At 42.4% G+C, this 21,541-nt stretch overlaps 1 protein-coding gene across 6 annotated transcripts in view; it reads left to right on the forward strand.

Annotated features, from left to right (window-relative positions):
- LOC126485091 (E3 ubiquitin-protein ligase Nedd-4) overlaps positions 1-21,541 on the forward strand; it is a 187,818-nt gene that overhangs the window by 16,924 nt on the left and 149,353 nt on the right. For 3 of the 6 annotated variants that reach the window (XM_050108697.1, XM_050108699.1, XM_050108702.1), the window contains exons 2-6: positions 894-973; positions 1,068-1,149; positions 1,284-1,322; positions 2,405-2,577; positions 17,937-18,276. In XM_050108697.1, coding sequence (XP_049964654.1) covers positions 894-973; positions 1,068-1,149; positions 1,284-1,322; positions 2,405-2,577; positions 17,937-18,276 — 714 coding nt within the window. The remainder of the gene's footprint in view (positions 1-893; positions 974-1,067; positions 1,150-1,283; positions 1,323-2,404; positions 2,578-17,936; positions 18,277-21,541) is intronic. The other 3 variants (XM_050108700.1, XM_050108698.1, XM_050108701.1) reach the window with 3 other exon arrangements.

Consider the following 21,541-nt stretch of genomic DNA (forward strand, 5'->3'; position numbering starts at 1 on the left):
CACCTTGATTACTTCCTGGACAATATGGGAGATGTTAGTGAGGAGCAAGGGGAGTGTTTTCACCGGGTCATTACGGTGATGGAGAAACGCTACCAAGGCCGGTGGAACACCAACATGATGGAGGACTACTGTTAGTCAATTCACTGAAGTTCAGCACGTGACTCATCAAAGAAAAAGCTACACAAGAAGCTTCAAAGAAAAAATAGAAAGAAAATTCAAACCAATTCCAGCTGACAAGCTAAACCTCTTTTAACATAAATCATAGCTTATGTTGTAACAAAGTGTTTCAATAATTTCTCCATTTACCGTATAGCATAGGATTTTTATACTATATAATAAAAAGCATATTGCTCAAAAACTGTGGGTGATACAAAAAAACTAAGGCTAGATTTGGATTCAGCTCATAAAAATCCATAAAGATCAGCTATCAAAGTAAAAAATCTTTTTTTAAAAAAAAAAAAAAAAAAAAAAAAAAAAAAAAAAAAAATTCATTGGCCTGTGTTATTAATCTAGATCTTGTAGAAGTAAAGCTAAGTATGTGTAGTGTACATGCCATTCTGGGAAAACACACTCCATATTACGATGTGGACTACAATCAATTAATTGCCTTCACATTAGACTAAATTAAAAGAAATATTCCTAAGTTACTTTCTAATGTGACATACAGAAACATAAATTTTCAGTGTCAGTGATATATATTTATGACTGAATTTAAACTAGACTGTGATCAGTTGCCTTAATCAATTTTTTAGTATTCAGATTTGTGTAGAGTGGAGAGTCTTCTATCCATGCAGAATATAATGTCTGCATCTAACTTATTCAGTTAGGTTAGTGTAAATGTATTATATTTTTGTTATTAACATTGTTTGAAGTGGACTACATTTGTGTTCCAGCCTGTAGAGCCAACAACTAAACTGAGACTGAGAGTAATAGCTGGGCACCATTTAGCAAAGAAAGACATATTTGGAGCCAGGTAGCTTAAATTTCATTACAGTGACTGTAGACAATTTCAATAATAACAAAAAAGAAAACAATAGTTTTTGTCTAATATTTTCTTTTTGTTACAGTGATCCTTATGTTAGAATAGATCTCAATACTGTCAATGGAGATGAAACTATTGATTCGGTACTTACAAAAACGAAGAAGAAAGTAAGTTACTAGTGATTAATGCAGAAATCTGGTAATTTTGTTACTTTGATTTCATATGTGCATTAGCAAAATATTAATTTGTGTAGTAATATATAATCATTTACTTGCTGTTTAATCGTTGTTTTATTTTTCAGACGTTAAATCCACAATGGAATGAAGAATTTGTATTTCGTGTAAGTTTTTACATGCTAAGAAAAAGAAGTAAGATTTTATAATGCACATGTTGTTACCTCGTGTATGGTACAAACTTTTAGTTCATACTCATACTGAATTAAGCCTAAATTTGAAACTGGTGATTACTATAATTATAGAAAAATCTAAAGTGCATCACCGAAGAAACCAAAACATTGGTTATTAAACTATTATGCCACAACTAAATCTGACATGTTGTCAAATGATAAAAGATACCTACATAAGTTAAAAGAATTTGTAAAATACAATGTTTGATACTTACATATGCTCATTTTTCTTTTACTTTTGAATTGGAAAATGGGTGGAATCTTATTAATGGACAAGGAGTTATAGTTTTTATTTCTGGAAATACTTGCATTTCTGAGTTTTTGTTCACCATATATTTGTAGGAAAATATTAGAATCCAATGTTACTTTTTGTTCACCCTTAGTGTTGTTCATTAAGACTACATTGAACCTACTTTTGATACAAAGTTTATTAGCATAGAGTGATATGTATTGTACTTATGGGAAATAGAGGGAGAAGATTTCCATATATACACACACACAGTGATTTTATGAAACTGGTGTTTTCACTAGTAATCCTAAATTTCAGTGACTTTTGATGTTATATCACATTCCAAGATAGAAACAGCAAATAAAAGTAACGAAAGATGATAGGTTGTGCTAGGACACACGTTCTTATTATTATGATTTAATATATCAATGAAAATAATCAACTTTTGAAAATCTAATGTAACTGAATAGATAAAAAATCATCTTGGCAAGTGGGACCTGGGATTCTGGGTGACTTTACTGAACTCTCCCATTTTCTAAATCTCAACAGTCAGTTGTTTTCTTTCACCTGTCTTCCTTTCCCTTCAGTCCTTTATCCAGAAGAAAAAGCCACGGGCACTGAAAGCTTGCAAATTTTAGTATGCCGTGACTTGGTGAGTACATATTTTTATCTATCCTATTACATAATATTGTGATTTATAACTGGTGAGTAGACACCTTTTATCATTTTTAATGTTATTTTTCAGAAATTCTAAGAAATGTTTTACCTTTTGATTATTTCATTGCAGGTGAAACCAGCTGAACACAAACTGGTGTTACAAGTGTTTGATGAAAATCGTTTGACACGGGATGATTTTTTGGGAATGGTGGAGGTGAATTTATTAAATCTTCCAAAAGAACAGGAAGGGCGAACAATTCCACCAAAACAGTACACCCTGTTGCCGCGAAGGTTAGATAAATTGTTAGTAATTACTCCCAGACTGCTGTTACTTAGTATCTATTTATACAATGAATTCCTCAATACTTGCAAAAAGACTTAAAAATATTGCAAAATATGAGTCCTGTGAACAGTAAACAACTGATAAATTTGTTCCAGTATGTATTCATGTTATTGAAATGTGTATTTAAGATATGTGACATGTTTTTGACACCTTTCTTAAAATTTCACTTTAAAGTTTAATTTTTCTTTGTGGGTGGAGGTGGGAGAGGGACGTGTTTTGATTAAACTCAGCTGTTTGAACTTCTTACTTGTTTTTTTACAAAGAAGGTACACTACTTGGAAGAATTAGGGGAACATTACTCTGGGTGTCTGCCATACTCCATTGAGCAATAATTGAGGACTGGTTAAGTTACCAAATGATACCTTTATCTTTCAAAAATGAAATACACAGTGAAATATTGCATCCTCGCTCATTTACATAACAAGAACTGAAATGTCCAACAGGTGTCAGGAACAAAGTGGAAACAATCATTCATCCTGTCATCCAGGGTGCTTTTCGATGGACTTGGAGAGCTTCAGTAATGTGTATAGCCTCTGTGAGCATTTATCATGCCTGACACCTACGAGATGTTCTCTGTATTAGTCTAAGGAAGTATTTCTGTGGTATCTGTTCCCATTCTCCAATGAGAGCTCTTGAGAGTTCGTGGAGTGTCTGGTGGAACAGGATGACCATGACCTATCTGTCAAGCATGTCCCGTATATGCTCAATGGGAGTTAGGTCAGGATTTACTGCTGGCTGTTCCAGTACTTCAATGTCCAGACTTTCCGACACATCCCTGGTGGCCCATGCCATGTGGCCCCTGGCATTATTCTGTATGAGAAGGAATTCTGGCCATCACAAAAGGCATCAGCCGTTACATGGGCCAACAGGATCCGTTCAATGTACTGTCTGGCGGTAAGATGATCATTGACAACAAGATGATCTGTACAGCTGTCAACACAAATGCCTCCCAGCATCACAGAACTTTGTCCAAATGTGTCGATTTCTTGGACAGTATTTGGCTGATACCCTTCACCATGGCATCACCACACATGAAAACAGCCACCACCTGCATCAGAGAAAATCTGGATGCATCTGTAAATAACACGTTTCGCCCGTGATGAAGTTTCCAGTTGCCATGGGAACTGCAGAACTGAAAGCCATCTGGGAGATGCCGCGTCAAGCAGGCTACACAAAAAGGGCATGGTCGTAAGGCCCATCCTTATAATCTGTTTCTTACAGTCTTATCGGGCACAGTGACTCCAGTGGCCCTTTTGGAGATTGTCTTTCAGTGCTCTGGTAGTGGCCATACGACACAACAACATGGAGATGGCCATACATTGGTCTTCATGTGGGATTTTACTACTGTCCCCTGTAGTGTGTCCACAGATATTGGACAACAGAGGGAGAGATATTGGCATTTGCAGCAACATGGCAGAAAGTCTGTCCTCCTCAGATCAGACTGACTGCCATTGTAACTAACACTGCATTGAGATGTTACATTACATGTGCTTGGTTGAATATAATGTCCACAAATAACAGCTCCTGTCTTGTGTAGCTCAGTAAAGAATTCTGGGACAGTGGTACTGTCTTCCTTCTGAGGGATCACCTTATGCAAAACCTGGCTGAGAGATGGTGAATGACTTAAGTTGTTGCATACATTAAAATTGAAGATCTAGGGCAATGCAATAAGAACACAGGTAGTGCGTATATCAAAATAGAATTAACATTCTGGATGTTGGTATACATGTTTCCCTAATTCTTTTGAGTAACGCATTTGCAGTTCCTACTTCGAGTAATTGGCCACTGTAACTACATGGTGTTGTCTACATAATAAGTAGCATACCCCTTTCATTGACAGATCACGCTTGCACACATTGCACTTCATTCTGTAATACTATTGTTAAGATCTTGGATGCCACATGTAAGTGTCCTGATTTGGTTCCAGTTTGTTCACTGATGACACTATTTTAATAGAACCCACCAATGATCAGCAGTGTAGATTACCGATTAGGGTGTAAATATACACAAAATACCATAACTCACATTTTATTACAGGGATTCGCGGATGTTGCATGCTGTGAACTGGCGTTAGTCATGCAGTGAATTTTTGTATTCCAAATAGTATACCACAGAAGTCATCTTTAACAAGCTGTTACATTTCTTACTCATTTGTAACCTGTCAGCCATTGCCGTTCTTTCGAATGATAGACGAGAAAGAAATTACACATTTTTACTGGAAATATCAGACAGTATTGCCTCTGAGATTCACACTAAGTTACTTTAAAATTAATTTTTGATCCATAACCAATTCACTAATGCATTTGATTTAGCGCACAAAAACTATGTACAAGTTAAAAGTTTTTAGAACTATAAAACAGAAAGATAATTGGTGTTTGTTATTTATGAGAAATAACACTGATGTGGAATGCAAATGTCAGTACATACCATGTACTACTTCAGGAGCAGGTAGTTCACCATTTCCAAGTGATTTAACAAGGAAAATACATAAGTCAGATTTGTTGTTGTTAGATGGTTTTCAGTCCAAAGACTTGCATGATGCAGCTGTCCATGTTAGCCTGTACTATGCAAGCCCTGTCATCTCCACAGAATTACTGCAACTTATGTCTATTTCGACCTACTGTATGTAGTCAATCCTTGATATCCCTCTACAGTTTTCACCCCCTCCTCCAAAATTCATCCACTTCATTACCAAATTGGCTAGTACCTAAAGCCTCAAGATGTGTCCTATTACCGTTCATTATTACTGTAGCTATGTCATTCACCATTACAACTGGACAAGGTGTGTCAATGTTGAAAGGTTAAGATTACTCAAGCATTATAATACAAGAACAAATTATTATAATTGTATTATAATACTTAATAACATTTAGAGAATTTTTTACAAGTACTTGTTCACTAAATGGCAAGGAAATTATATAGTAGTGCATTCTTTTGCCAGTTCAATTTGCTGAAGGACTGTCATTCAAACTGTGCTGTGGTTGTTGTGGCTGTGCCCTCTTGTAATATTTTGTGGTTCCTAGCTGGATGAGGAGAGGTCGGTATGATAGGTGGGTGGCCAGTTTCCTCTCACTACAACACACAATTCACACATGGTTAAAATACAATTTATTAGAGAACCACTTGAGTACTTAACTTCAATGATGTCCATCTGAAGTTCTGTGGTTAACAGCAATCAAAAGAACAGTGCTAATTCTTGAATCTTGTTCGTGGCCATTGTTGTTGTTGTTGTTGTTGTTGTGGTCTTCAGTCCTGAGACTGGTTTGATGCAGCTCTCCATGCTACTCTATCCTTCGCAAGCTTTTTCATCTCTCAGTACCTTCTGCAACCTACATCCTTCTGAATCTGCTTAGTGTATTCATCTCTTGGTCTCCTCTACGATTTTTACTCTCCACGCTGCCCTCCAATGCTAAATTTGTGATCCCTTGATGCCTCAGAACATGTCCTACCAACCGATCCCTTCTTCTGGTCAAGTTGTGCCACAAACTTCTCTTCTGCCCAATCCTATTCAATAGTTCCTCATTAGTTATGTGATCTACCCATCTAATCTTCAGCATTCTTCTGTAGCACCACATTTCGAAAGCTTCTATTCTCTTCTTGTCCAAACTATTTATCGTCCATGTTTCACTTCCATACATGGCTACACTCCATACAAATACTTTCAGAGATGACTTCCTGACACTTAAATCTATACTCGATGTTAACAAATTTCTCTTCTTCAGAGAATCACAACTATATACACCCTCCAGGGGGCTCACCGCTCTTTGGTGAGTGCATGCTTGGTGACCACCGGGCCCCATCCCTCGCAGCACCACTTCTCTTTCTGTGCTGCTTGTCTCTTCTTCTCCTCTCCTTTTCCCCTCTCTTGGGGAGATGTCTCGTGCCTCAATGGGCTCTTGAAGCTCATTTGTGTTGGTTTGCTTGTAGGAATATTCTCTCTTGTACTGCTCGTCCCCTGTACTGCTCGTCCCCTGTACTGCTCGTCCCCTTTCGCCTAGCTCTGCTCTCTTTTTTTCCTCTGCTGCAGCGTTTGAGGCCATTCTTTCTTTCCTCCTTTCCTTCTTGTCTTTTCTTCTTCTCCTCCATGTGTGTACTTGATAGCCACCCACGCGTTTCACATGTAGCAGGAGACTGGGTAATGGGTAATTCCCAGCCCCGGGTTGGCATGTAGGGCCTGCACATACCACCTGGTACAGGCCAGGCCCTGGGAGGGGTGATTGCCTGAGCTGTTACCTTCCTCCTCTGCCGATTGGTCACTGTGTCTGTCGTTCAGAAGGTGTGACCTATGGTGCCCTTTGGAGGGCACTCGGCTCGAAGCAGCTTGCCATTGGAATGCTGTCAATCATGGCGGACTTCTTCCCAATGACTGATTTTCCTTCTCTTTATCCAAGTGTTTCACATAAAAGAAAGTGGAATTAGGCTCCTGCCTCAATCTCTCTTCCTGTTTCACCTCAGTGTCTAGTAATCTCACATTTTGACGAAAACCAGATGTTTGCTACTGCTAACGCCTCTGTTATACTGAAAGGTGTGGATGGCATTGTCAGCCCTGTGAAGTCATGCTCTCGTCTCTGCAGTGGAACTCTGCTTTTGGAAATTGATAGTACTCTCGAGGCCCAGAAACTACTCAAGGCTCAAATCCTCCATGAATATCCTATAAAAGGGGGGGGCGGGGGCGTCTCACAGGACACTTAACTCATCCCATGGTGTTATCTACACCGGGCTGTTGGATGGTTTGATGGAGGACGAAATAACTAATTATCTATCGAATCAGGGCGTTATTGCTGCTCATCAAGTTAAAGAAGGAAGCTGCCGATTTGGTGCCCACTTGCACATTGTTCCTGACTTCTGATCCGTTAACGCTTCCTACCAAGATAAGGGCAGGCTATGAAGTCATCTCTGTGTGCCCTTATATTCCCAATCCGTTGTGGTGTTATAAATGCCACCAGTTCAATCATACCAGCACGTCATGTAAAAACACAGCCATATGTGTCACTTGTTGCAGGGATGCACACGAGGGTGCCTGCCCACCACCTTCCCCCCGCTGCGTCAATTTTATTGGAGACCATGCTGCTTCTTCTCGTTCTTCTCCCGCCTGTCAAGATGAGTGGGCTGTTCAGGAGATAAGGGTGAAGGAAAAGGTACCTTTTCCTGTTGCCTGGAAACTGTTGGCGAGCCGTAAACCGAATGTCCCTTCATGTGGAAGCTACAGCACCGTGTTAGCCTCTCTCATCCCACAAAAAACATGGTTACGCAGATTTGTGACTTACAGTTCAGTTCGATGGTGGCAAAGTCACCTCGCCTTAAAGCTGACTCTCCGTCTCATGCTTTCCGGGCTGTAGATTCTGCTACCTGCTCTTCGCCCTTACCAGTGAAGACGGTTGCAATGCAGCCAGTGAACCGCCAATTCAAAAAGGATTATTCCTGGGAAGATTTCTTGCGTACTTCGAATTCACATCCATCTGTCCCTTCTGCAAATTGCCAAAAGTCAAAACAATCATCCAAAGGCAAACATCTTCCCCCTCTCTGATTTGTCAGCCCTCTTCAACTTGTCAGTCCTTTTCAACTGACCGACACTGGGGAAGCTCTGTTGATCCCATTGAGTTGATGGACAAAGATCCTCCAGCTGTGGATTCCAGTGGCCGTCCTCCCTCGACCGCTTGTCCTAAGCGGCCAGTGACGTGAGTGTTTCTTATACATTATTTGGTGTTCCTAAATTTCGTGGCCTTCGGTCTAACAGGGTGGACCTCCATCTGCTCCTGTCGAGCTACATCCTCAAGACCATTTTGCTCTTTCCCATTCTACTTCACTACAGATGGACCTTCCACTTACGGTGGGGATTCCTGCTCATGGTGGGTCATGCTGCTTCTATGAGATGATGTTTGTCATCGTCCTATCCCCTTGCACACCCACCTGCAAGCAGTTGCTGCCCGTGTTTTCCTTCCCGAATTTACCTTTTCCATCTGCATCATTTGTATCCTTTCGTCTTCTGCTGTCACTAGGGCAGATCTGATGCAGCTTGTTGCTCAGCTTCCTCCACCCTTTCTGCTCCTTGGGGACACCAATGCCCATCATCCTCTTTGGGGCTCGCCTGTCGCCTGCCCGAGAGGTCCACAGCGGCCCGCTCATTGGAAATTCTCTCTTGCTGAATGGAGGCTCTATTCCTCTTTGGCAGTCTTTGACGAACAGCCATTTCCCAGCTGTGATGATCATGTCAAGCACCTCGTGGTGGTTATTTTCTTGGCTGCTGAATCCTCTATCCCTTGTACGATTACTTCTCCCCATCAGGTCCCAGTCTCTTGGTGGACTGTGGAGTGTGACAATGTGATTCGTGCCCGACGACGTGCGTTTCGTGTCTTTCACTGTCATCCTACGTTGACCAACTGCATCCGCTACAAGCAACTACGTGCGCAGTGCCGTCGCACTATCAAGGAAAGCAAGAAAGCATGCTGAGTTTCCTTCACCAGCTCATTCAACAGTTTTACTCTGTCCTCTTTCGTTTGGGGTGGCCTGCACTGGCTTTCCGGGACTACTGCCCACTCACTGATACCTGGTCTGACTGTGGCGGAAAACATCATAGTCGACCCTGTGGATGTTTCCCACGCTTTGGGGTGGTACTTTGCAGAGGTTTCAAGCTCCACCCACTACCATCGTGCCATCCTTCCTCGGAAACAGGCGGAGGAGGCTTGTGCAATCTCTTTCCTCTCTTTGAATCGAGAATTCTACAGTACTCCTTTTACTGTGAGGGAGCTCGAGTGTGCTCTCTCCTCATCTAGGTTTACTGCTCCTGGGCCAGATACAATCCACGTCCTCATGCTGCAGAATCTTCCTCCTGCAGGAAAACGCTTTCTCCTCGATACCTAAAACCATATTTGGACTGAAGGTGTATTTCCCAGGCTTTGCCGTGAAGCTACTATTGTTCCTCTACCTAAACCTGGTAAAGATAATCTCTTCCTTCCAGCTATTGTCTAATTTCCCTTACCAGCAGCGTTTGTGAGGTGATGGAATGCAAGATCAATGGTCGATTAGTGTGGCGGCTGGAGTCACACCATCTTCTCACTAATGCTCAGTGTGGGTTCCGAAAGCGCTGCTCAGCAGTTGATCATCTCGTCACCCTGTCGACGTTCATCATTAATAATTTTTTGCAGAAGCGTCAAACAGTGGCCGTGTTCTTTGATTTGGAGAAAGCCGATGATACCTGTTGGCTGAAAGGCATTCTACGTACTATGCACACATGGGGCTTTGCGGTCATCTTCCCACTTTCATCCGGGAATTTTTAACAGACCGAGTTTTCCGAGTACGTGCGGGTACCTCCTTGTCCTTCACCTTTTCACAGGAGAACAGAGTGCCTCAGGGCTCTGTACTGAGTGTCGCCCTCTTTGCCATAGCCATCAACCCAATTATGGACTGCCTTACAGATGGCATTTCTGGCTCTCTTTTCATTGACGACTTTGCTACTTATTGCAGCTCCCAGCAGACATGTCTCCTGCAACGCTGTCTTCAGCATTGTCTGGACCGTCTCTATTTGTGGAGTGTCACAAATGGTTTCCGCTTTTCGTTTGCGTCAACTTATGGCAGTAAAAGACATTTCTTCCACCATCCTTACGACAGGGCCAAAATGCTCTGCCGTTCGTGGATACAATAAAGTTCTTAGGGCTTACGTTCCATCGGAAACTCAGTTGGTCTCCCCACGTGTCCTACCTGGCTGCACACTGCACCCGGTCCCTCAGTGTCCTTCCTGTATTGAGTGGTACCTCTTGGGGAGCTGACCAGACTGTCCTCCTCCACCTCTATCGATCTCTTGTCCACTCCAAGTTGGATTATGGATGTGTTGTCTACTCCTCTGCACGGCCATCTATTTTACGCCATCTAAATACAATCCACCATTTAGGGATCCATCTCGCCACTGATGCCTTCCGTACTAGCCCAGTTCAGAGTCTATACGCAGAAGCCGGTGAACTACTGCTGTGATACCGGCGCAACATCCTGCTCAGTGGGTATGCATGTCGGCTTTCTTCCATGCCAGGCCACCCAACCTTTGACCCTTTTTTTGATGACATTCTTGACCGCCAATATGAGATGAACGTTTCTTCTCTGCGGCCTCCTGGCGTCCGCTTTAGTCACCTGCTTCTTCAGCTGCAGTCCTCATTTCATGCCACTTTCCGAATGGGTGAGAGTCCTTCACCACCTCGGCTTCAGACACAGGTTTGTGTTCATTTTGACCTCAGCTCGTTCCCGAAGGATTCAACTCCCGAGCTGACCTATCGCTTCAAATTTCTTGAACTTTGCTCACGACTTGCCAATAGCATATTTTTGTACACTGATGGTTCCATGTCCACCCACGGTGTTGGCTGTGCTTTTGTTGTCGGGGATGATGTTTCAGTAGCGGCTTCTCAACCAGTGCACAATTTTTACCGCAGAGCTTTTTGCCCTCTGTCAGGCTGTTCACTACGTCTGGAGGCACCAGCTCACTTGCTGTGTGATCTGCTCTGACTCCCTCAGTGCCCTTCGGAGTCTGGATGATCCAGGTCCAGTCCACCCTGTCGTTCGACGGATCCAGGACTGTCTCCATTTGTTCTTGTCTGGGAGAGCCCAAGTGATATTCATGTGGGTTCCTGGCCATGTTGGTGTGCCTGGGATTGACGCTGCTGATGCTACAGCCAAGGCCGCAGTCCATCTCGGTCGGCCTGCCTCTTACTCTGTGCCCTCGCAAGATATTCATAATTTTCTCTATTGGCATATCACATCACTTTGGCATGACCATTGGTGCTCCCTTCGTGGGAACAAACTTAGGGAAGTCAAACCTCTCCCAACAGCTTGGTCAACTTCCTCCTGGCCGTCTTGCCATGAGGAAGTAATGTTAGCTTGGTTGCGAATAGGGAAATGCCGCTTTAGCCATCGCCACTTGTTGAGTGGTGACCCTGCACCTGTTTGTCCTTTCTGTAGCCAGCCATTAACAAATATTTCATGATACTCTGCCCCTTTTTTAGCCACTTACTTCTCAGGGCCTGGCTGCTGCCCGTTTTGCCGGACATTTTAGCGGATGACATGCGAGCTGTGGCTCACGTTTTAAAAAGCAGTAATATGACGGAAGAGATTTGATTTCTACATGGCAACTCTGGTGTCTTGTCGACATTTTTTAGATACTCTTCCATAATGTCTTGATGCTTTAGATTTGTTTTTTCTTCCTTTCTGTATTGGACCTCAAAATGGTTTTTTACCCTTGCAGTCTCAGCATTCTATGGTTCTATACTGGGCACTTATGACCTTAGATGTTTTGCACAAAAAAAAAAAAACTATATACAATGACTAACATTCCCTCACAGCTAGCTAAGGTGCGAGGTGATGACTGTCACTATGGAGGACTAGAGCACAGTCCATCGTATTGAGATGCAATGCGAACTGAGTCCTGAGCGATGTACTGAGGTACTGAGATTAAGATGCTGAGAGAGCTTGGTTGGTGGTAGTGGCCTATATGCATTCTACCCAAGGGACATTATCGGCGTGTAGCCTGGGGCGTGTCTTGATCTTCTCTTGTCATAGGTGCCCTAGTTCATTGCTTGCTATACAATGTTTCCAAGTGCGTACTGGTGTGCTGATGAAGGCTTTCGTCAGAACATTGCCGCAACCCCCCCCCCCCCCCCCCCCCCCCCACACACACACACACAAAAAAAACCACGCACCATTGTCATGTACTGGAGATGTAAAGTAGCTACAGTGTGGGAAGGCAGGAAGCTGGACGTAGAGATGAGGCGGGAACCGTAGCTGCGGAAGGCGGCATACTCACAGCAGTACCCTGCTGTCTGGCTTGCAAGAGCAGAGGAATGCCCTCCTGAAAACACTGCTCTGCATATATGTCCAGTCTCGGGGGCATCTCCTTGGGTGACGATAGTGACAGCGATAGTGGGTCCACGTCCATTGGGATGGAGAGCGTAATGTCCATTGGCTCGTCCTGGGGTGCCCAGCGGGCAGCTGCAAAGGCTGCGTGATCCCTTGAGACTGTGAATCTGGGGGAAGAAAAGCAGCAGAATCACATGGCAAACAGCAATTATGAATTTGATGCTGGTGACAGTGCTGCAAACCATCAGGACCTGCACTTAGATACATATATGTGCCAATGCGTTTCTAGAACTTGCCTCACTCCCAGTGCTGATGTTGGCCAAAAACCCTATAAAGAACAAGATCATGTGCTGCAAAGCGGTACTTGCAGACCATTGGCAGCACTGGATGCTGCGGTGGGTGGAGCAAGTGAAGCAGCATCTGATGGTGGTGGCCATGCAGAAGTTCCACCAGTGACACTGTCACATCACTGGGAGCAATAGGAGGTGAGAAATAGTTGCAATGCCTTTTCCTATGTGTGGGAGGTGTGAAGCTTGGCCATATGTTGTTTAAAAGTGCATACAAAGCATTCTGCTTCTCCATTGGTTTGGGGGTGAAACAGAGCACTTGTTAGATGACAAATGAAAAATTTTGTGAACAAAATGGCAGTCATGTGACTTGAACTGAGGGCCATTGTCCGTAACATTGAAAAAAATTGAGGGCAGCACTTCTGGTGCTATGTGACGTGGTTTAGTTCATGGGTGCAGCAAGTGGAAACTTGCTAAAAGAATCTACTACAACAAGCCAACAAGTGCTCCGGAGTGGTTCTGCAAAGTCAGTGTGCACTCGTTGCCATGGCGATTGAGTCTTAGGCAGGTCACGTTGAGAATGTCTGTGGCAGAGTGGATCTGGTTTTCTGCGCATGCGTGACACTGCGAAGACATTTGTTCAGTGTGGGCATCCATGCCCTGCCAAGTATAGTGCCGGCACACTAACTGTTCAGTGCGAACAATTCCCCAGTGCCTTCGGTGAAACAGTTGTAACACACACTTTTGCAGCACTGTGGGAATGAGCACACATGATTGTCCACTATAGATTGTACTTAGGTCATACCTTGTTGTACTGAAAGGTTATGCCAATGAACAAAGTATCAGCACACTACTGATGTCTGAATACTGTTCAATGAGCGAGGCCAGGACGTGCAAATGTAATGTAACAAAATTTTCAAATCAGGGTCTGCTTCCACGGCCTGTACAATTTTTCTGTAATTCAATGGAAAAACTGCAGCAATTCAGAGTTCTATGCATCGATCTGGCAACAAGATGCATCAGAGGAATCAAAATCAGACTCAGGGCCGATCAGAAGGTAAGAAAGGGTGCCAGCATTGCCATTCTTTTGCTGTAGATATGTACACAATTTCGTACTGATATTGGGATAGAAGCAAAACCCAACATTGCAATTTTTGAGCAGTACGTGTAACAACTGGCTTTGAGGGATGAAACAGGGGCTTCAAAGACTTGGGATCAGTCATTAAATAGAACATGGACCAAACAGATAGTGATGGAATTTTGTCAAACCATACACAATAGCGAGAACTCCTTTTTCAATTTGTGAATAATTGCACTGAATTTGAGTGAACAACTTTGAGGCAAAGGCAATAGGTCTGTCTTGTGCAACAGTTTTTTGAGTTTCTGAAATGCATTGTGACACTCTTTGGTCCACATGAAAGGCACATTTTTCCAAGCAAGTGATGTGATCTGTGAAGTGTTTGGAATGAAACAAATGTAGTAGGTCAACTTGCCTAGCACTGACTGCAGTTCAGGTGCATTGTGAGGAACAGGCAGGTCACGGATTGCAAGCAAAAGAGATTGGAGGGGGTGCACACCCTGACTGACCACACGATTTAAAGTACTGTGGTTCTGTCTAGTCACACTTTTCGAGAGGACACTTGAGTCCTGCATCTGACAACACCTGAAAAAGGGTATGCAAATTGGCGTATGACCTGAGACAACAGTATCGTCAAGAATGGCACTTAGTCAGTCAGCTGTTCCAAGTAACATTGAAAAATGGTGGGTATGCAGGCACTGGTGAGCCTAACCATTCATACATGGCATGATGAAGCAGAGTTACGGAAGCACCTGTGTCCAGTTGAAAGGCAACACTACGACGAGCAAGTAGTTTACTTGAATGGTGTGTCACTGCTCTGGGGCAAGATCAGGGCACAACCTTACTTGTATTACTGCTAGAAACTGGAGTTGGTTTTGAAAACAGTGCATTCACAGAATGTGCATGAGACCTGTTGTCGCGAGAGTGGGCATAATTGGCGCTTTTTTGTCATTGCTAGCAAACTGCTTAGACATGGCCTTTCTTTCCACATGAGTAACATGTCATGTTGCACGACTGGCAACCTTGTCACATATGATGAGCAAAACAGTGAGGACAAGACTTCACTAGATTTACAGCCTTGGCTACTTTTTTACTTGGTTGTCTGCGCATCTGTGTCCATGCTCATTGTGGCAGCTGGGTGGGGCTGTCACGGGCAGGAGGCAACTTGACATAACAAATCGGAACCTGATCACATTTATCGGCAGCTATGGCACCAGAATCATATTGTACTAATATTTGCAACACTTGATGGAGTGAAGGGTCAGAGTACTTGAGAATCTGTTCTCTAATTCTGCTATCATTGTATGTGATTGCATCATGGATCGTCATGTCACTATAAAAGTTGACACGGCGATACTTGAATTTATACTTTCTAGTGAGACCCTGAAAGTCGGTATACCACTGATGGTACATCCTCTGCAGCTTTTCCTTAAGGCAAAAGAACTGAAATATGGCTCTCTTGAGCTTAATCTGCTGTCCGTAATACTGACTTAATGCACCTACTACTTCATCATAGGAGAGTGCGTTAGGAGACAATGTAGGGAAGAATTTTTGAATTAGGTGAAACACAGGCTCCCATGATGGACAGGAAATAATGATATTTCATAGTACCTTGAATTCGATGGACTGGACAGTGGGCCTGGCACTGGGAGAGATATTTGATCCAGGGCAGGGGGTGGAGGTGGCGGGGTAGCCATTCTAATGCCAACAAATTACAGCAAAATAGGAAAAGACAATTAGAAAAGCAATGTGCAAAGCCTCTGAGAAGAGAGAGAGAGAGAGAGAGAGAGAGAGAGAGAGAGAGAGAGAGAGAGAGATTGATTGATTGATTGATTGATTGATTGATTCTGCAGCTCCCATCCTGTAATATGTGCAACAACAAGAACAAATGAGTCTATAGAATCAGTGTAACTTCAGCTCCCTGCACCAGCCTAGAACACAAGAAAAGCAAACGAAACATGTTGATCAGATTTGTTGCCACTTTTTGTGGCTGTGCCCTCTTGTAATGTTTTGTCGTTCCTTGCTGGATGAGGAGAAGGGGGTTATGATAGGTGGGTGGCTGGTTTCCTGTCACTGCAACACAAAATGCACACATGGTTAAAATACACTTTATTACAGGAACCAGTTGAGTACTGAACTTCAGTGATGTCCAATCTGAAGTTCTGTGGTTAACAGCATTCAAATAACATGTACTAATTCTTGAATCTTGTCCGTATCCAAATCACAATAGTACACAATGACTAATGTTCCGTCACAGCTAGCTAAGTACGGAGGTGTAGTGCGAACTGAATCCTGAAGTGATGTACTGAGATTGAGAGAGCTTAGTCTGTGGCTGCGGTCTATATGCACACTACCCAGGGGGAGTCTGTCTGCTCTTGTCATAGGTGAACCTAGTTCAGTGCCAGCTATACAATGTTTCCTAGTGCCAACCATTGTGCTCATGAAGGCATATGCCAGAACAGTGGTGTTTGGGTAGATTGTGTGACAGTTTTCCTTGAAATTTCATCAGTTCCAAGGACTGCATTTCAGTATTTATATGACTGTACTCTCCTGTGTCATGTGGAGTCGATAGCTTGGCTTGTCGGTTTTCCTTATTGCATGTGTTACAGCTGCGGATATCACTCCTGTTGCTGAATGTTTCATGATTTTCCTTCACATACATGGGACAGTTGAAGACTATTTTTTCGTAACAGTGCTTTCTTGCACCCTGTAGAGTGATCCCACAGTAGCAGGCCGTAGTTGATATGACAGTGATACAGTAAATAGTATACCATTAGCATATACTGATCAGTTATCAAATGTTCGTTTTCTCCGGAAGTACACGATTCATGACAATTTGCCCCACACATGTGCATTGTTCTCTTGCCAAGCAATTGGTTGTCCTCCATCATAAAACCCAGAAGTTTCACAGCCCCCACACAATTCAGCTATGCTTCTCCACTGAGGCTACATTCCAATTTTTGCACAGATTTTTATTTTGTTTATAACAAACCCTTCCTTTGTCACATAAAACAAAACATATATTTCTTCTTGATCCTTGCTATACTGATGCCTTCAGAGTAGAAACTTATGTCATCTACAAATTGCAAGAACTGTTCATGAAATAATAACTCTGATTGTGAATTAGTCTGCTCCAATCTTGACTAAACATATTGCAAGTGGCACAGGCACAGGCTGACTGACTGTTAAATGATAATATTGACAGCAGACTTTGGGGCTCTTCTTCGCATATGATCAGGAAGCAAATTTGTTACACTGATAACAGGTTCTGAGATTTAAGAAGCACTCAAGACTGGAAGCAGACTGCTGTGAGCACAGCTCTGCCAACGTTTAGCCTAGACCCTTTGATAGTGTACAGTGGATGGGGGTTGTCAGAGGCTGTATTGTGACTGTTAAGTTTCTGGGATGCACCTGTACATATTCTGACCCAGTTGAGAAAGTTTTGAGAGTAGTGAACTGAGCATCTTGATCTGTGGTTTTAGGTCACACCTATATCTACGTACATACTCTGAAAACCACTCTGAAGTGCATGGCAGAGGGTGTGTCCCGTCAAGTGTGCTTGTGCTTGTGTGCTTGTGCTTGTGCTTGTGTGCTTGTGCTTGTGTGCGTGGGCATGGGCGCGCTCCTCCTCCTCCTACACACACACACACACACACACACACACACACACACACACACACACACACACACACACACCAAGAACAAATAGAATTAACATCAGGTTTATGTTTTACTAAAGAGCTGGTAGGAACTTCAGGTAAAGGCTTTATTGAATTGTCTCTGCCCCCCTCTTGCCCCATCTCCCACTGTGATATCCTAAATTTGTGCAGATCACCATTGTGCCACAATAATCTTGATTGATGTTCATATCAGATTGCTGTTTGCTTTGTGTGATAAACTCTGTGTTCATATTATTTTTAAATACCTCATTTTTTTAATTCAAATTATGTTCTTCCAGTTTTATGTTATGCTACTACTGCTGCAGGTAGTTAGTGATTAAGAAGTAAATGCTTATAGGGTTTCATGGGAGTAGGCTATATTTCATTACTCATCTTTTATGAAATTGTGTAAGTTTTAAACAAATAATTCCTGTTTGCAATGTTTTCATGTTTTGCAGTGCAAGATCCCGAGTCAAAGGCCATTTGGAACTCTATATTGCATATATCAGAGAGCCGGGCATACCAAATACTGCACCGTCCCCTGCTGGTCAGGAAGTGATGGGAACACCTCAGTCAGGCACTGCACCAACTGCAGAGCCAGATGGTGATTGGGAGATGGTGGATTCAGAAAACTCTGTGTCAGCACCAACTGAAACACCTGCCCAGGTAACTATGATGCCTTCCCGTCCAGCCCCACCGCGGCCTCCTCCTCCACCACCTAGAAGATCACGTCCACCATCTTTCCGGCGGCAAGACTCAGAGTGGGAAGTACTTGAGGCTGGTAGACCAGTTCAGCAGGTAGGCCATGTTCATTAAAAATATTTTGTGGCACGAAAAACAATTGCTGATCGTTGTTAGTCTCCAACATAATACTTCAGAGATATATATATATATATAAAGAATCTGAGCTTCTAAAACTTCTGTGCCTTCAAGCATAAGTTTCCTTGTTTTGAGGGTGTGTGTACAACAGCAGTGGAGTTTTGCAGTCAAAACCGATGTGCATTGCTGTGATAAATAGTCTAACACTTTTAAATTTTGTTTTCTTTCCTTATTTTTATTTCTTTGTTTTGAATAAAGTTTCATTTCTACTGCCATACTCTCTTCAGATGTGCCTCCATTACATAACACAGTATGACGACTAATGTCTTGCATGGAGTATGCAGTTTATTGTTGGCCATAATTGGTTAAGTATATGTTTCAGTAATGAAGTACTTCTGGTTGTTGCTGTTTGATCTGGGATGTGGAGATAAACGTTATGGAGCTGTCAGAAATACTGATTTCGTCATTAGGAAAGTTGCTTTCTAGGGAAAAACAAACCTGCAGTGTGGATCTGTGCAAAGTATTGAGTCTCTACACTGCTGAGAATTGGGAACATTTACTAGCTGTCTGGATGAACATCTAAGAATTCTGACAGGGTAATCAACTTCACAAGCAGGTCCAGAATTGCAAGGGCAGATGAAGGTCAGAAAATATAAAACAAGGTGTTTAGTTAAGGAGTTAGTTGCACTAAATATAGAGAGATGTATACATTAACAAAAGTCGAGAACAGATGAAGGAATGAAACCAACTAAAAGATGGACAAACAACCTTCGTTCTTCAAATAATTCCAGTTTTGACTTCTTCCTAGAGTCAGATTCCACATAAAATTGTGATAAAATTTCTTCCTCAGTTCTATGCCCATATTTAATCACTAGAGATCTTTCGTTGAAGGAAGCTTTCTTCACCAGAACTAATTGGCTTCTGGTGTCTTACATGCTTTAGTAATTTTGTATGATCTTATTTCCTAGATAGTAGAATTTTTGTATTACTAATTCACTTTCACCATCAGATAATAAGCAGAATATTTTTCTGTTCCCTGACAATCATCGCTGTCATCTATATTACCTTTATACTTGATTTTGTGCTAAATAGTTTGGCTACTAACAAGGGAACCTCCCCATCGCACCCCCTTCAGATTTAGTTATAAGTTGGCACAGTGGATAGGCCTTGAAAAACTGAACACAGATCAATTGAGAAAACAGGAAGAAGTTGTGTGGAACTATGAAAAAAAAATAAGCAAAATATACAAACTGAGTAGTTCATGTGCAAGATAGGCAACATCAAGGACAATGTAAGGTCAGGAGCACCGTGGTCCCGTGGTGAGCGTGAGCAGCTGTGGAACGAGAGGTCCTTGGTTCAAGTCTTCCCTCGAACGAAAACTTTAATTTTTTATTTTCAGGCAATTATTATCTGTCCGTCACTTTTTTGGGAGTGATTATCACATCCACAAGAAAACCTAAATAGGGCAAGGTAGAAGAATCTTTATACCCATTCGCCAAGTGTACAAGTTAGGCGGGTCGACAACATATTCCTGTCATGTGACGCACATGCTGTCACCAGTGTCGTATAGAATATATCAGACGTGTTTTCCTGTGGAGGAATCAGTTGACCTAAGACCTTGCGATCGAATGTTCTCGGTTCCCATTGGAGAGGCACGTCCTCTTGTCTACTAATCGCACAGTTTTGCGATGCAGTCGCGAAACACAGACACTAAGCTTATTACAGTGAACAGAGACTGCCCAGGAAACGAGAGCTGTGTTAGTTGAGGGGTGGTTATCCCCTCTAGCTTCATTGTCTTTCTTCTAATCCATCTTTCCTTCTCACTCTGCACCTTCTGTCATCTCTGAGCTGAAGCTAGCCTAGTCCTTACAAATGTACAATCTTTGATGCCATACTCTGACTCTTTTGCCTTCATCTTTGTCTCCCCTCATCCTCAAAACTGGTCCCTCTCAACACAAACAGACGAAGCATAAAGAACTTCTACAGTTAATGAAGACTAATCGGAGAAAGTGTGCTGGAAATCAAAATCCAGATGACAGAAACATTTTTGTCATTAAAATTGTGGCATGACAACAGACAGCAAAGAATTTCAGACTTGAGATGCTAGGATCATAACTGGTTGGTATAAATTGTGTGAAAGTGTACCAGAGGTGCTCAGGGAACTTAAATGGAAACACTTTTAAGAAAGGTGACTCAGTTGTCATGAAATCCTGTAGTGGAATTCAGTGAAACTGTGTGAGGAAGACTGTTCGGCTGTTTTGCTGCCATCAGTGTATATCTCAGATTGGAATCTTGCAAATAACATAAAAGTTATTAGGGAGCCAGCAAAAGTCTGTAGTCATTTTCTCCTCAACCAATACAGAAATGACTAGGACAGAAAATTGTAAATATTGGTATGAAGTATCATCTTCCAGGCACTGTACTGTGGGTTGTGGAATGCATCTGCAGATATGGATGTCGAAAATTGTGCTCAAAAAATTATTATGTGCAATAACTTGCTGATTCTCCCCTTTAACAGATCTTGGACATAAATAACAGCAGCATTTCTAACGTCTTGTAGAGAAAATTTTATTTACTTGCTCTTTGCCTTTTATGTGAATAGGGCCATATATTCTGGAGACCAATGGATTCCAAGCCACTTTGAAGTCCACTGCACATTAGACTTGCATCAGTGTTTTCTGGAGATTCTGTTCAGAACCTGACGAATTGACTTGACAGGATTCAACCAAGTCACCAAATGCAATAGGTTGGATTGACAGGAAGTGTTTGGCAGATGTGTACTTTTACTTGGATGGCATATCTAAGCAGTGGTTCAACAACATTGAAGGGAGGCTCAATAGCTGATGCAAATTACAGGCTGAACTGAAGAAAACATTTGGTGACACTCAACAGAAGACTGCTTAGTACAAGAAAAATTGATGAATAGGCCCCTTTGTCAAGGCAGAATGGCACAGTTGCACACACAGAATGTTTTGGGCCTAAGCAACACTGTGGATCTGAATATGACAGAAGCCGTCTAAATCTCACACTTTAAAATTCACAGCAGAAATATACCAAGTTCTTTGGGTAAAGTATATCACAACAATTCAGAAATTCATTTAGTGTTAGCATGCAATAGAAAAAGTCATATGGAAGAGGTATGATGGGAGTCCTGAATCTGATCTCAATGGCATTTGTGAGAGATCTCCATGACCTTGTCTCTGTTTTTCACTAGGAAATATGAGAAGACATACAGCAGTCTACG

This window comes from Schistocerca serialis, chromosome 6 (genome assembly GCF_023864345.2).
Source record: "Schistocerca serialis cubense isolate TAMUIC-IGC-003099 chromosome 6, iqSchSeri2.2, whole genome shotgun sequence".
Classification (NCBI taxonomy): Eukaryota; Metazoa; Arthropoda; class Insecta; order Orthoptera; family Acrididae; genus Schistocerca; species Schistocerca serialis.